The 13,478-nt window shown below is 41.9% G+C and overlaps 1 protein-coding gene across 3 annotated transcripts in view; it reads right to left on the bottom strand.

The window, feature by feature from the left end:
• The window catches only part of FBXO9 (F-box protein 9), a 32,927-nt gene extending 24,506 nt beyond the window's left edge, over window positions 1-8,421 (bottom strand). The window contains exons 1-4 of one of the 3 annotated variants that reach the window (XM_037054957.1): window positions 8,023-8,421; window positions 7,705-7,801; window positions 4,529-4,629; window positions 2,119-2,277 (exon numbers count right to left, since the gene is read on the bottom strand). In XM_037054957.1, coding sequence (XP_036910852.1) covers window positions 2,119-2,277; window positions 4,529-4,543 — 174 coding nt within the window. In that variant the 5' untranslated portion in view covers window positions 4,544-4,629; window positions 7,705-7,801; window positions 8,023-8,421. The other 2 variants (XM_037054952.1, XM_037054964.1) reach the window with 2 other exon arrangements.
• Window positions 8,422-13,478: the final 5,057 nt, after the last annotated feature.

Below are 13,478 nucleotides of genomic sequence, written 5' to 3'. Positions count from 1 at the left end.
TTCAGCTGGTTGGAGCACCGTCCCGTACACCGAAAGAGAGTTTTGGGTCAGATCCGCTGTCAGGGCACATACCTAGCTGCAAGTTCAATCCCTGGTTGGGGTGCAAGAGGGAACCAATCAATGTTTTTCTCTCATATCAATATGTGTTTCTCTCTCCCCCCCTCTTCATTTCTCTCTCTCAAATGAATAAATATATTGTCAGCTGAGGTTAAAAAAAATAAGTTGATAAATTGGACCTCATCGATATCAAAAACTTGTTCTACAAAATGCCCTGTAAAGAAGATGCAAAGACAAACTATAAACTGAGATAAATGATTTATAAGCCACATGTTCGACAAAGGACTTGTATTCAGAATATTAAAAAAAACAATAAGGCCCTGGCTGGTGTAGCTCAGTGAATTGAGCGCGGGCCTGCGAACCAGATGATTACGGTTCAGTTCCCAGTCAGGGCACATGCCTGGGTTGCAGGCCAGTTCCCAGCAGGGAACACGCCAGAGGCAACCATACATTGATATTTCTCTTCCTCTTTCCTTCCCTTCCCCTCTAAAGATAAATAAATAAAATCTTAAACCCCCTCCTGCAAAAAAACCTCTCAAAACTCAACAGTGAAAATATAAGCAATATAATTAGAGAAGATAAACAAATATTTCATAGATATATAAGATACAAACAGCATATGGAAAGATATTCAGCATCATTAGACATTAGGAACTATAAATTCAAATTACGATGAGGTTCTACTACAAACCTATCAGAATGGCTGAAGTTAAAAAGTCATGACAACACCAAATGCTGACGAGGATGAGGAGACACTGGGTCACTCGTACACAGCTGAAGGGAAGATAAAACCGTGTGGTCTGCACAACAGTTTGGCAGTTTCTTTTAGCCAAAGATGCGCTTAGCTAGCAGTTACACTTTTAGAACAGAGAAATGAAAACTTATGTTCACTCAAAATCCCACACATGGACAGTCACAGCAGCTCTGCACCTAACAGCCAAAAACCGGAAACAACCCAAATGTCCTTCAACTGGTGACTAGCTAAATAAAATGGGTATGTCCATACGTGCAATACTACTGAGCAACAAAAAGGAACAAACTATTGATACACACAAGAACTTGAATGGATCTCAAAGAAATTATGCCAATCGCAAAAGTGTATGATTCCATTTATATAACATTTCTTAATCTTAACATTATAGAAATGGAGAACAGATTAGTGGTTAGGAATGGCCGGGAAGGAGGACAGAATATAACTGTAAAGATATAGGCGATTGGGAGCCATGTGCTAACAAAACAATTTTGTATCTTGAGCAGCAGTTACACATTAATTAAACTGTGCAGAACTATTTTTATCTATACACACAGAAACGTGCTTATAAATCTGGGAAGTCTGAATAAGCCCTGTGGATTATAGCACTGTCTATTTCCTAGTACTCTAGCTATGTAAAACGTCACCATGGAGGGGAATGGGAGAAGGATGCCGGAGACTTCCCTTTACCTGTGAATCTGCAATTATTTAAAAATTAAAATAAACATGGATACTCTGGTTTCTCTTCAGATCATATAAATCTTTCACCTTTTAAAATAAACGTGGAAGTTTTGGGTTACCATGGTAGTGTCACTTACTTAATGGCAAACTGCGTGTAAACAAACACTTGGATCTGATGGTGTAAGGATGACAGCCTTTACGGAATGGGAGTAATAAGAGGGTGTGTTGTGCCCACTTCATGCGAATAACAGGAAATAAGTAATAGGACAGAAGTAAACAATCAGACAGCTTTCAGAATTTTTTCAGTGTGAAGACTTAGAAGTTTCCAGATGAATGCATCATTATAAATTTGTTCAAAATAAAACAAAATACTGTATTAAAATCTTTGGAAAGATGTTAACATTTGAGTATTTTTTTCTCTTCTATAATAAATGTAGAGGCATTAATCTTTTAGAGACCAAACAAAGCTCAGGGGTAAGTTACCAAAGATAGTCCATGAAGACAGTGTACCTGCAAGAAGGATGCCCATAAGGAACAGTGGTATCTCCCGAAGCACCTAGAAAGAGTAGTAGGATGGATAAACCGGCCTACTTGTCAGTTTTTTCAAGTACAGTGTCCATAATACTTAACTTTTCTTCTTTTGCCATTTCTTGCTTTCCTTTGGTATCCACTACTTTCAGAACAGAGCCCCTGGCTCCTGCTCTGCAAGATCGAGTTTCTAAATTGCCAGAGCCGACACCTGGGCCAAGTTCAAACATCCACTGAGCTCGGAACCTCTGGAGCTGTGCCTAGGGGGGAAAAATATTTCAGGGCTCAATTTGGGAATAATCTGTCATTAGGTCCAATGTCAATATCCATCCATGTACACATATTCTAAGACATATTCAGAAATCACTGTCTTTTAAATTACTAATACAATTAAATGCCTATTCTAAAATAATTTTCTGCTTGAAACTTCAAAGAAAGTATGAAACTTTGCCTAAAATAAGACTGTCTATACAAGAAAAATCTAATAGTATGGGAAAACCAAATTTTAATTAGAATAAAAAATATAAGCCATCACTTAGGGACTGAACTTAGATGCTTTCCACACTTGTTTACTTGGAATACACCATCTAGTAGATGTTGAAATTGCTGCTAAAAATCCTATATGCAGGCCCAAAGCATTTTTTAACAGCCCTTGTCTTTTTGAATAAGAATTTTTTTCTAATTATTAAATTTTTTTAAGTATAGAAAAAGTGAAGTCCCCTGTGTGGTGGACTCCAGAGCGTTGCCCCAGTTCCTCCTTCAGGAATAAAATCCTGATTACGTCAACCACTAGGAGAGCAACGGAAGAACAGCCTTCAGCTGTCAGCCCTCAGGGGGTATCACCTCAGCCAGATCATAGCCTCTTCCCAGATTATTCCTACCCAGTGGCAAATCAGCAATGGTGATCAGTGACTGAAAAAGCAATGCTCTCAAAGGTTATTCCATCCCCAGAGCTTCCTCTGGAATAACAAAGGTGGTTCATCAAGACTGTATAGCAGCTCCACTCCCCCAGCTCTGGCTTCCCTCCCTCCCTCCCTTCCCTTTGAGGTGACAATGCAGGTCTATACATTGACTGTGGTGTCGATCCCAACAGCACTGCTTAGAAAACCTCCTGCGTGGTACTCTGCACCTCCAAGTCCGCTTTCCTCTTAAAGAAGGCCACTGCCAATAGGATTACAGACATCAGTCCTGGTTTTTTCGGTTAAGGTGTATATAAAACACATCTCAAAAAAATGTTTTCTCTACATTCTGCACACGGCTTTGGTTTTGGTTCCCACCTTCCTACATCTAACACATATACTTCTGACCTAAAGAATGTTCAGCAGCACTCTTTATGTCTGCTTGATAACACATTCCAAATAAACACTAGAAAGCTCATAAATTCAGTAAGATGCACTTACCCAATTACAGAGAATATTTTTCTGTTTCAGTGCACAAATATTTATGCCATCTTTTTAAATGGCTGCGGTGCATTTCATGTAAGAATGCATCATTACTTAACACAAGTCATAGATATTTAGGTTGTATTCCATTTTTCCATATAAACAATACTACAATAAACATTTTTGTACACATGTTTACTCAGTTTCCCTATTCTTTCTTTTAAAAAAAAGATTTTATGACTTATTTTTAGGAAGCGGGGAAAGAAACATCAATCGGTTGCCTCTTGCATATCCCCAGCTTGGAACCTGGCTCCACAGCCCAGGCACGTGCCGACTGGGAATCGAACCAGCGACCTTTCTCTCCGCAGGCCAGCACTCAATCCACTGAGCCATACTGGCCAGGGCCTCATTATTTCTTCAGGAATATTTTCTTGGACATAGAATTGCTGGTTCAAGGGAATGTATGTTTCTTATTTTGACCCATACTGCTACTTTGCCTTCCAAAATGTTGTAGCAATTCACACTTCCATGTGTGCTACATGATAATTCTCAGAGCTGGATGGCAATGGGCATTATTCGCCAATCTGATCATTTAGGAAAAAACTAACTATAGATTTAATTTGTATTTTTAAAATTACTGATGAGGCTAATTATATTTTCAAATGTGTAGTTGTCATTTACATTTTTTCCATTAGCTGTCCATTCATATCTACCTTGTATTCTTCTTGCTAATTTACAAAGACATCCTATATATATACACCGAGGCTGTCAATTCTTTGCCCATACGTGGTGGTAAACAGTTTTTACAGCCGATTATTTCTCTTTTGACAGATATATTACATCTTCTGCTATATAAAGGTTTTAAACTTTTAGGTGGCCAAATCTGTCAATCCTTTTCTTTGAGGTGATGGTTTTTGAGTCATGCTTAAGCCTAGGTTTGAACACTTGAAACCCACACACGAAACTACACAGCAGCAATTACAGAAAAAGAAATCCACAACATACTTATAACTTAAGTATGCCATCAACTGCTATGAAATGCGGTTAAATGCAAAGAAACCTGTAATTTTTCACAATTATGGCCAATGTGTGCTTATCCCTGGGAAGCAATGGAATGAAAGTTGCACACACGATGAAGAAACATGCCTGCAGGTCTGTTTCGGCAGGGCTCTCATTTTCATCATCATCCGCTCTGACAGAATCAGAATGACAATCTTCCTCAGCTTCTGCCTGAAGGGGGGAAAAACAAAATAATCAGGATGATGCAAACACTGGCTTCTCTTTGAAATCTACATCTTCTATTCAGCTACTTGTCCAATGAAATACATAATTTCTTCTCTCCAGACACCTTCTTCATGGTAAGCTTAATGATTCCAATCAGAAAAACCTGCTACTTTAATTTTTTAATACTGTAGAATAAATAACTTCACTGGGCTCCAGTTTAAAATGTTTTGGTAGGTGGTTAAAAGGAACAACTTTGCTTTAGAAAATAACATTTAGTGTGGTTTAGAGTTCAGCATGTAGTTTTTGTTTCTAGAAAAACCATGTATTATCCACAAAAGGATATCCTTTCTTTTACACACTGGCATGTTATTAACACGTGAATATGACTTTTGTCTGTTTGCTAATATTTTAAATATACTAGGAATGCTCGTATATTTAAAAAGGCACACAACAGTGAATGTTTAAGATGCCCTTCTGGCCCTGGCTGGTGTAGCTCAGTGGACTGAGCGTGGGCCTGCGAACCAGAGTATCGCGGTTCGATTCCCAGCCAGGGCATATGCCTGGGTTGCAGGCCAGTTCCCAGCAGGGTACTCATGACAGGCAATCATACATTGACATTTCTCTCCTCTCCTTCCCTTCCTCTCTAAAGATAAATAAATTTTTTAAAGATTTTTAAAAAAGACGCCCTTCTATTTTGTTTTATAAATCCAGATGTTTGTGTAGTAAGTTAATTTGAAATGGAATAAAGCATGTACCCGGAGTTACTGTACATGTACATGGCTTGGAGCTTAACAGAGGTCTCACATCAGTTTCCTTTGATTTTATCCTTTTGTTCTCAATGTTTGCTAAATTAAACTGAACTCTATCTTCCAATGAAGATGAAATGTTGTGTAGGTTCAGTCTGTTAGGTAACAGACTTATTGGCAAATGGGACTTGCTCCACACTTAATGTGTTCAGTCTGATAAGGAAATGTGGCAATCAGGGAAATGACCTTGAAGGTTAGTTAGAAATATAAATAATAAAACCTATTTACTTTATTCATTCTAAAGATGGCAAGTTTCACAACTGCCAATTTTAGTTGTAATTTGTTTCCAGGAGAAAATGTTTGTGTTAACATATATCTTTGAATACAGCAACCAGATATATACTTAAAGTATATAGTGCAACATAAATAAACCTTGCTTCCTATCTTATCTCTGGCAACCAGACTTCAAGCAGAGATGCCTTTAAGACTTGAACCAGTTAGTACACAGTGAAGTGTTTGGCACACTGTAAGAGCTAATTCAGCAAAAAAAAAAAAAAGAGAGAGAGAGAGAGAGAAACAGAGAGAAAGGCCAAAACTCAGATGATTTCCTAGAATACTGGAAAATTTAAGCACTGATGTATAGTCAAATACATTTCACTTTTTGAGTCTGTAAGCTGGGAGCTTTCTGAACTAAGAACATCACTAATAGGAAAATACACAGTAAAGGACTTTGAATATATAGATCCCACTGAGAAGTGTATTTCTCTCTTCTCAAATAAGGATCTGCTTTATTATTGTAAACTCTTAAGTATAGCCAATTAAAGGGAATCTGAGTTCCTTAGGGTATCCTCTTAGTAACAGCTTTCTCTACCTCCTACCTAATGGTCATGCTAAACTGACTTCAAGAGCTTCCCCTGCCCTCTCCAGTTCCCTTCTCTAGCGTGGGCTGCTGGAATAACTGCTGGAATGATGGCTCCTTCTTTCTCACCTGGCTACTCTTCTTTCAATATTCAGCTCAGGAATCATCCCAGTAAGAAGCATTTTCTGATCCTCTTAATTCCCTCTTTTGTTTTCCCATTACACTTGTGCTTGTATCATGGCACTTAGACTTGCATTGAAATTATTTTTGTCTCTTTGCTAGAGTTAGAGCATTGGGAACAAAGATAACATTTCACTCACCTTTGCATACTCAGGCCAAACACATTGTTTCATTCATAGCAGGTCTGTGCAAGCCTCAACTAACTCATCTGTAAAGAAACTGTATTGGATGTGGTGACCTCTGAGGTCCCTTTTCACAAGTGACATTCTAGGACTAAAACTTTACCACAATCACCTTACAGATTTGGCTATACTGGAGATTTAATATTGTACCAGGATCTAGCACTGGCACTATGCCAGGCCGGTAATAGGTGCTCAAGAAAATGGTTGAATTAATAAGTAAACTCCACATGGATATATGGTGCATACCTCAAGAATGAGGAAGCTGGAAACTATAATACAGATAGCATCTTTATTCTTCCCTGAGCTCCTGTGTTATAAAAGAGTTCTAATCCATTATTACTTTGATTTTGATACTATGACAAAAACAAGAAACTTTTTCAGTTTACTACATTTTTCAGTTCAAATACCTGTTGAAATAAGCAGGTCCTCAGCTTCACCCAGAGTTTCACTTCATTTTCCTAATCAAGTTTGACCTAAACCTCACCTTTCCCTTGAACAGCTCATGTCTTCATCATTTTACTCCTGTTTTACACATGGGATTAATGAAATATAAAAAATTAAGTGCTTAATCCCGGTCAGAGAACTACTTCTGAATGTGTAGAGGCAGAATAAATTACTGTTTAATCCTCCAGATTAATAAAATAAATTCATTCAGTCCTTCATTTATTCAATACATGCATGTGTACTGTAAGCTCATTAGTTTGGTATCATTTCACACTTGATTCATGCAACCCAAGAGATTAACTTCTCAGATGGACAATTTATTCAAAGCCAAAGAAGGCAGCACAGGGCAGAGACTACATATTCCAGCCTAAGTCCTAAGCAATAGTACTAACGAATCTGCGTTATCAATTTCTGGACCTTAGCTCAGTCTCTACATGTGGACTGCACTGATGCTTCTCGGCCCTCGCCGCTGGGAAGCGAGACAATCCTTGTGACCCCAAGGTGCCAGGGCTGCCTGCCAACATGCTCTCCAGGGCACTGGCGCGTCACGGGACAGGTGCTTCCTAAACCCAGGCCTCTCCGTGTGCTCAGCCTTCAACAGGGGGAGCAATCAACAAGTGTCTCCACTTGCCAAGGCTCCCTCCCGATTTCAGATGCCGCCATGGCTCACCTCAATCTAGGTTCACTGCTTCGATAAAATCCCTTGGGAGGAGCCAATTGGTTCAATGTCTTCTGCGGGCCGAAAAGAGGCATTTTTCTCGGCCGTCCTGCAAACCAACCACTCTTCACATCGACAAGCCGGGGAGTGGTCAGGACTGGCATCCCCGCAACTCCCCCTTAGGCCAGAGGTCCCATACAGGGTAGCAGCGGGTGCAGCTCTCCCCACTCTTCCCAGCCCCTTCACCACCTCCCTGTTTGGGGTTCCTTCCCCGAGGCCTGCCAGCCCCTCCCCTCCTCATGAATCCCCCTACCCCCCTCCTCAGGTTACCATGCTGGCGGGCTGTCCGCCGGTTGAGGGGGTCTCTGCACCCCCTCTGCACCGTCCCCTGAGGAGGTGTGCTCGGTGTCCGGGTGTCTACTCCTGCCCGTCTGCTGCAGCGGGGTTTAGCAGAGTTCTCGGTCGGAGAAGCGCACCAGGCAGCGGCAGTAACTGCGGGCCCGGCGTACGGCAGCCATCTTCACGGGATAGGGGGCCAGATCGGGGCGCGCCGGAGCTGCGGCTGGCGAGACCCAGAGCGGAGGAGGAACACCCGTTGCCAGCGGAGGCCGAAGACGCTGCGAGAACTAGGCGCTAAGAGACCCACACGCCACTGCAGAGATAACCCCTCTCCTGCGGAAACCTCCGCCCGAGCACCGAACATGCGCAGTGCCCTGGCGCTGCCTGCGACGACGGGCTCCCCTGCAGGAGACGACCGGGGGGCGGGGACCAACTGTGTACGTGAGGCCAAACTGGGCGTGAGGTCACCCGTTTGCAGAACAACTTGTTTAGTCGGCTCAGTGAACACGTAGGCAAACTTGAAAGACCATTATCTCAAAAATGTAACTCAATTTAAGCGTTGGACCATGTGGTAAGAAGCCCTAATGAGTATCAAAACTGGGCACTCGATGGTCACCACACGGGCCATAGAGACTAGTTGGAGTCGCATGCCAGGAATGCAAAGAAACTGAAACCACTACATCATGGGCTATATTAACGATTAAGCGTATTATATTATTATTTTTATTGATTGATTTGAGAGAGGGAGAGAGAAACATCAATTTGCTGTTTCACTTATTTATGCATTATTTGGTTTCTGCTCTGTGCCCTGACAGATCAGCCTTGGCATAGCGGAAGGGTGCTCTGTCCAACTGAATCACCCCGCGAGGGCCAGAACTAAACATTTTTAAGATGAGGGTTTAGAGGTTGAGGAAAAGACGCGTTTTGGAGGGTAGCAAGAGGAATGTAAACTCAGCCACTGCAAGGAAGGTCTCACTACAGATCCCATCATGCAATAAGAGAACGCCTTGAAACCTGAGTCCTGCCCCGCCTGCGCCCCGATACACTCTGGGATGTGTAGTCTGCTGCTTCTCGCAGAGCGCGTAACTTACACAGGGTACTTGCTCCACCTGCTAAAGACGGAACGCCGTTATTTCTCTTCGACAGGCACTCTTATTTATCAGGCGATATGTTATCTTCGCACATTTTGCATTGTTTTAAATACGGAATTATTGCATGCTCTATGAAAACCTGCAGTCTATTATAGCCTCTTACCTTAATTCAGCAAACATTTAAGGAGGTACATAGCTACCGGGTTTCTAACACTACTTTCAAGGAGTTCCCAGAGTTTAAATCTCTTATCCACTATTTTATCCTGGAGATGTTAGAGTCTTGGGCAGAAATATAGAGGCAAAAAAGGGGAGGTGGGGGGAGAATAGTGAGCTACAATATGGAAGCCCAACTGCAGTCATAATATTGGAACCCTGCCTTCAGACTGGTATTTTCAGCTACCCCTTTAATCAGCTACTTATAAAAGTTATCTTCATGTTTAATGGAAGCAAAAAAAAAAAATAGTTTTTAATTTCTAAAAGAGACTCTAGGGCTTAGGTCTTTTAAGGATGATTTTCCTCCCAATGATCTCTTTAAAAAGAGTTTGAAATTTAAATCTGGGGGAAAGATTAGATGTAGAAGTTTATAATAGAAGAAAATTATATGTGACTCATGAATACAAATCATCAATTTTGCAAATAAAGAATGAAGTATTGGGAGTTCCAGTCTTGCCTCTTTGTAAAACCACATCACAATCATAAATAAATATAGAAAAACCATCACTTAGAACTGTCAGAAATCAAGTTGAATGGAGGTCTGATGACTATGGAATTAAAGAAGCCACATCCATCAACAGGTAGGAGGGGTGCAGACGCACAACAGGCTGGTCTCTCTCTCACCAATGTGTGATGGATAAAAATTTGGGAGGGGTATCTCAGGAGTGAGGGGTCCCAGCTCCACACCAGGGCCCCCAGCCCAGGGTTCCAGTGCCAGGAAGGTAAGTCCCCACAACTTCTGGTTATAAAAACCAGTAGGAATCAAGCCTATTGCAGAAACTGCTGGTACCCCAAGCAGTTCCTCTTAAAGAACCCACACACGGACTCACCTCACTCACTTATTTCCTGTGAGTTCCAGCAGTGGAGTAACAGCTTAAAAGGCATCAGTGGTTTACAGGGAAAAACTGAAGTGTCTGTCATCAGGTCAAGCAGAGGCCATTGTCCTTTTTCTAAACCCTCCCCCCCCCCCCCCCCCCCCCCACCCCAGGCCAGCCAGCTGATGCTATATCTGAGATTCCAGCAATCTGGCTGACACTATTTGATCTGCCTTGGAGATCCACAGAGACACCACCCTACCCAATTAATTGGGCCACCCAAGCTGCTTTTCCATATGAATGGTTGGTCTTGGCTCATACTTCACAACTTCCTAAATCCTATCAAGCAAGCAACAGTTGCCTTCAGTGAGCTCCAGGCCAGGCACTAGCAGCAGTCAGCTTAGATGCACAGTTTGCCTTCCCCTGGGAATTTCAAAGCCCAGCACAAGTAGCGGCCATCTCAGATTGCTTTATAGCTCAGGCAGGGTGCCCTGGCCAAACATAGGTGGGGGCTGATCTTGGCCTGCACCTGGGAAACCCCAGGGCCCACACACTCAGTAGACAGCTTCAGATCACATCGGAGCACCACCACCCTGACGCTGCACAGCTGATCCTCCACAAAGGGCAGAGGTTGACGGTAAGTAGTCAGAGCCGATCTTTGCAGCTGACTGGCCTGGGTAAATCCTTCCCATTGATCTGCCAACAGAAACTAAGGCTGAACTATAACAGGAGGGTGAACTCGGCCCACACAAAGGGTGTACCTTGAGTACCCAGCTTGGGTGACAGGGGAGGTTGTGCTACTGGACCCCACAGGACACCTACCACATTAGGCCACACTACCAAGACAAAGCAGCTCTACCTAATACATAGAAACAAACACAGGGAGGCTGCCAAATAGAGGAGGCAAAGAAATATGGCCCAAATTAAAGAAAAGAGAAGAACCCCATAAAAAGAACTAAACGAAATGCAGATAGCCAACCTATCAGATGCAGAGTTCAAACACTGGTGATCAGGATGCCCAGAGGAATGATGTGTATAGCCACAAAATAAAGGAAGAAGTGAAGGTTTTACAAAGTGAAATAACATATATATGGAACCAACAGTGAAGGGAAGAAAGCTAGGATTCAAATCAATGATTTGGAACAAAAGGAAGAAGTAAACATTCACCCATAAAAGAAAGAAAAAAGAATTTTAAAAAATGAGGAGAGGCTTAGGAACCTCTAGGACAACTTTAAATGTACCAACATCCAAATCATATGGGTGGCAGAGGAGAAGAGGAGGAGCAAGAAATTGAAAAGTTACTTGAAAAAAAATGAAAGAAAACTTCCCCAATCTGGTGAAGGGCTTAGACATATAAGGCCAGGAAGCACACAGTCCCAAACAAGTTGGCCCCAAAGAGGACCAACCACACTAAAGCACACCATAATTAAAATGCCAAAGGTTAAAGATAATCTTAAAAGCAGCAAGAGAAAACCAGAGACTTAGTTACCTTCAAAGGAGTTCCAATAAGACTATCAGTTGACATCTCAAAGGAAAACTTACAGGAAAGACGGGGCTGGAAGGAAGTATTCAAAGTAATAAAAAGCAGGGACCTACATCAAAGATTACTCTTCCCAGCAAAGCTATCATTTAGAATGCAAGGGCAGATAAAGTGCTTCCCAGACAAGGTAAAGCTAAAGGAATTCATCACCACCAAGACATTATTACATGAAATGTTAAGAAACTGATTTAAGAAAAAGAAAGTCAAAACTATGAACATTAAGTGGACAACAAACTCACAAGTATCAACAAATGATTCTAAAAAATAAAAACAAAAACAAACTAAGCAAACAACCAGAACAGGAGCAGAATCATAGCTTTGGGGATCATTTGGAGGGTTATCATTGGGAGGGGGAGGGGGGAGAATGGGGGAAATGGTGCAGGGATCAAGAAGCACAATTGGTAGGAAGAAAATAGACATGGGGAGGTAGGCCAGGACCCTCGGTAAGGCATACCAAGATAGTCCCTTTGTGCTAGGTAGACTTGCTTGGACAGCTGAATCGGACTAGAACTGATCATTTTAGATATTTAAAATCATTTTTCATGGGAATAGCATAAAATTTGTTAGGCTCCTTATTTCCCTATCATTTCATTGGTAATAATTTTTTAATTTTCACTTACCACATGGTTTGTATGTTGTACAGGTAAACACAAAGGGAGATAAATGTTGTATATTTGCCCCATGTCCCATAACCCTTTCCATTTTAGGACAGGAAGTCTAAGAAAGCTTGACCGTCTTTTTGTCTTGTAGGTTTTTTCAACAGGAGCAAGAGGAGAGAGGGATTCAGGCCTCTCTTACAGACTCTGGGAAAAAACAATCTGTCTTCAGTTCCTAGACTTCAAAAGTAAAAACAGAGACAGAAATTGATACCATAATGAGCTGGGGAATTTAAAAACAGAGAAAGATGTACAGTATGTAAAAAGTTACTGCTTTAGGAATTACAATTGTGTTGCTTAGGGCAATGTAGGTCGCCTGGCTGGCGCCAGAAAACCGGGATAAGGCCCAGCAAGGGTTTAACAAACCCCCCAGGTGATGCTGATGCCTCCAAATAGTTTCAGAAAAATGGGCTTGGGGCAATTATGTAAATTTAAATTGAGGTCCTCAAAGCATTTTTTTCATACCGCTTCAGAGCCAGTCCTTATCTGTGGATGACTTAATGTTTACAATACAGGTAAATGTGTTTAAAAAATTTCATGTTTACAACTGTTGTGTAAAGCATACCTAGTCTGTTTCCCACCTGGATAACAATCCAGTCTTTGAAACTAAAGTTGCTAGTACAAAACCTCTAAACCTCAAAGAATGCTAATAGGCGATCAGTTTCGTCTTTATTTTAAACATTTTTTATTGTGGTATAATATATATAACACAATTTGCCATCTTACCATTTTGAGTGTACACTTCAGTGGCACCGATTTCTTTCACAATATCTTGCAACCTCAGTTACGGGTTTTGTGTGTGTGTGTGTGTGTGTGTGTGTGTTGTTTTTTAACCACGAAAAATGTTTTCACCGTGATTACCTGTAATGCAATGTTCTGAGAATGTGCATCTACCGCCACCATTTCTACATCTAGATACCTGGTGCAGCGAGCGGCAATAAGGCGTGCGTAGGAAGCTGAGGTCGCCTTGGTGGTCTGGTGGTGGCAGGGACCCCTGGGCTGCGTTGGCCCCTAGCCTAGACTGGAGCTCAGCGGGTCCGCGCTCCGGGGCGGTCCGTGCGCGGTGCAGGGACGCGCAGCGCCACCGAGGGGAGCTGCAGGGTAACTTTTCCCAGGGAAAGCGGCCAGTCGT

The sequence above is a fragment of the Sturnira hondurensis genome, unplaced genomic scaffold (assembly GCF_014824575.4).
Source record: "Sturnira hondurensis isolate 20B ecotype Veracruz unplaced genomic scaffold, ASM1482457v3 Scaffold0000880, whole genome shotgun sequence".
In the NCBI taxonomy this organism is placed as follows: domain Eukaryota; kingdom Metazoa; phylum Chordata; class Mammalia; order Chiroptera; family Phyllostomidae; genus Sturnira; species Sturnira hondurensis.
This window is presented reverse-complemented; position numbering and strand designations above follow the sequence as displayed.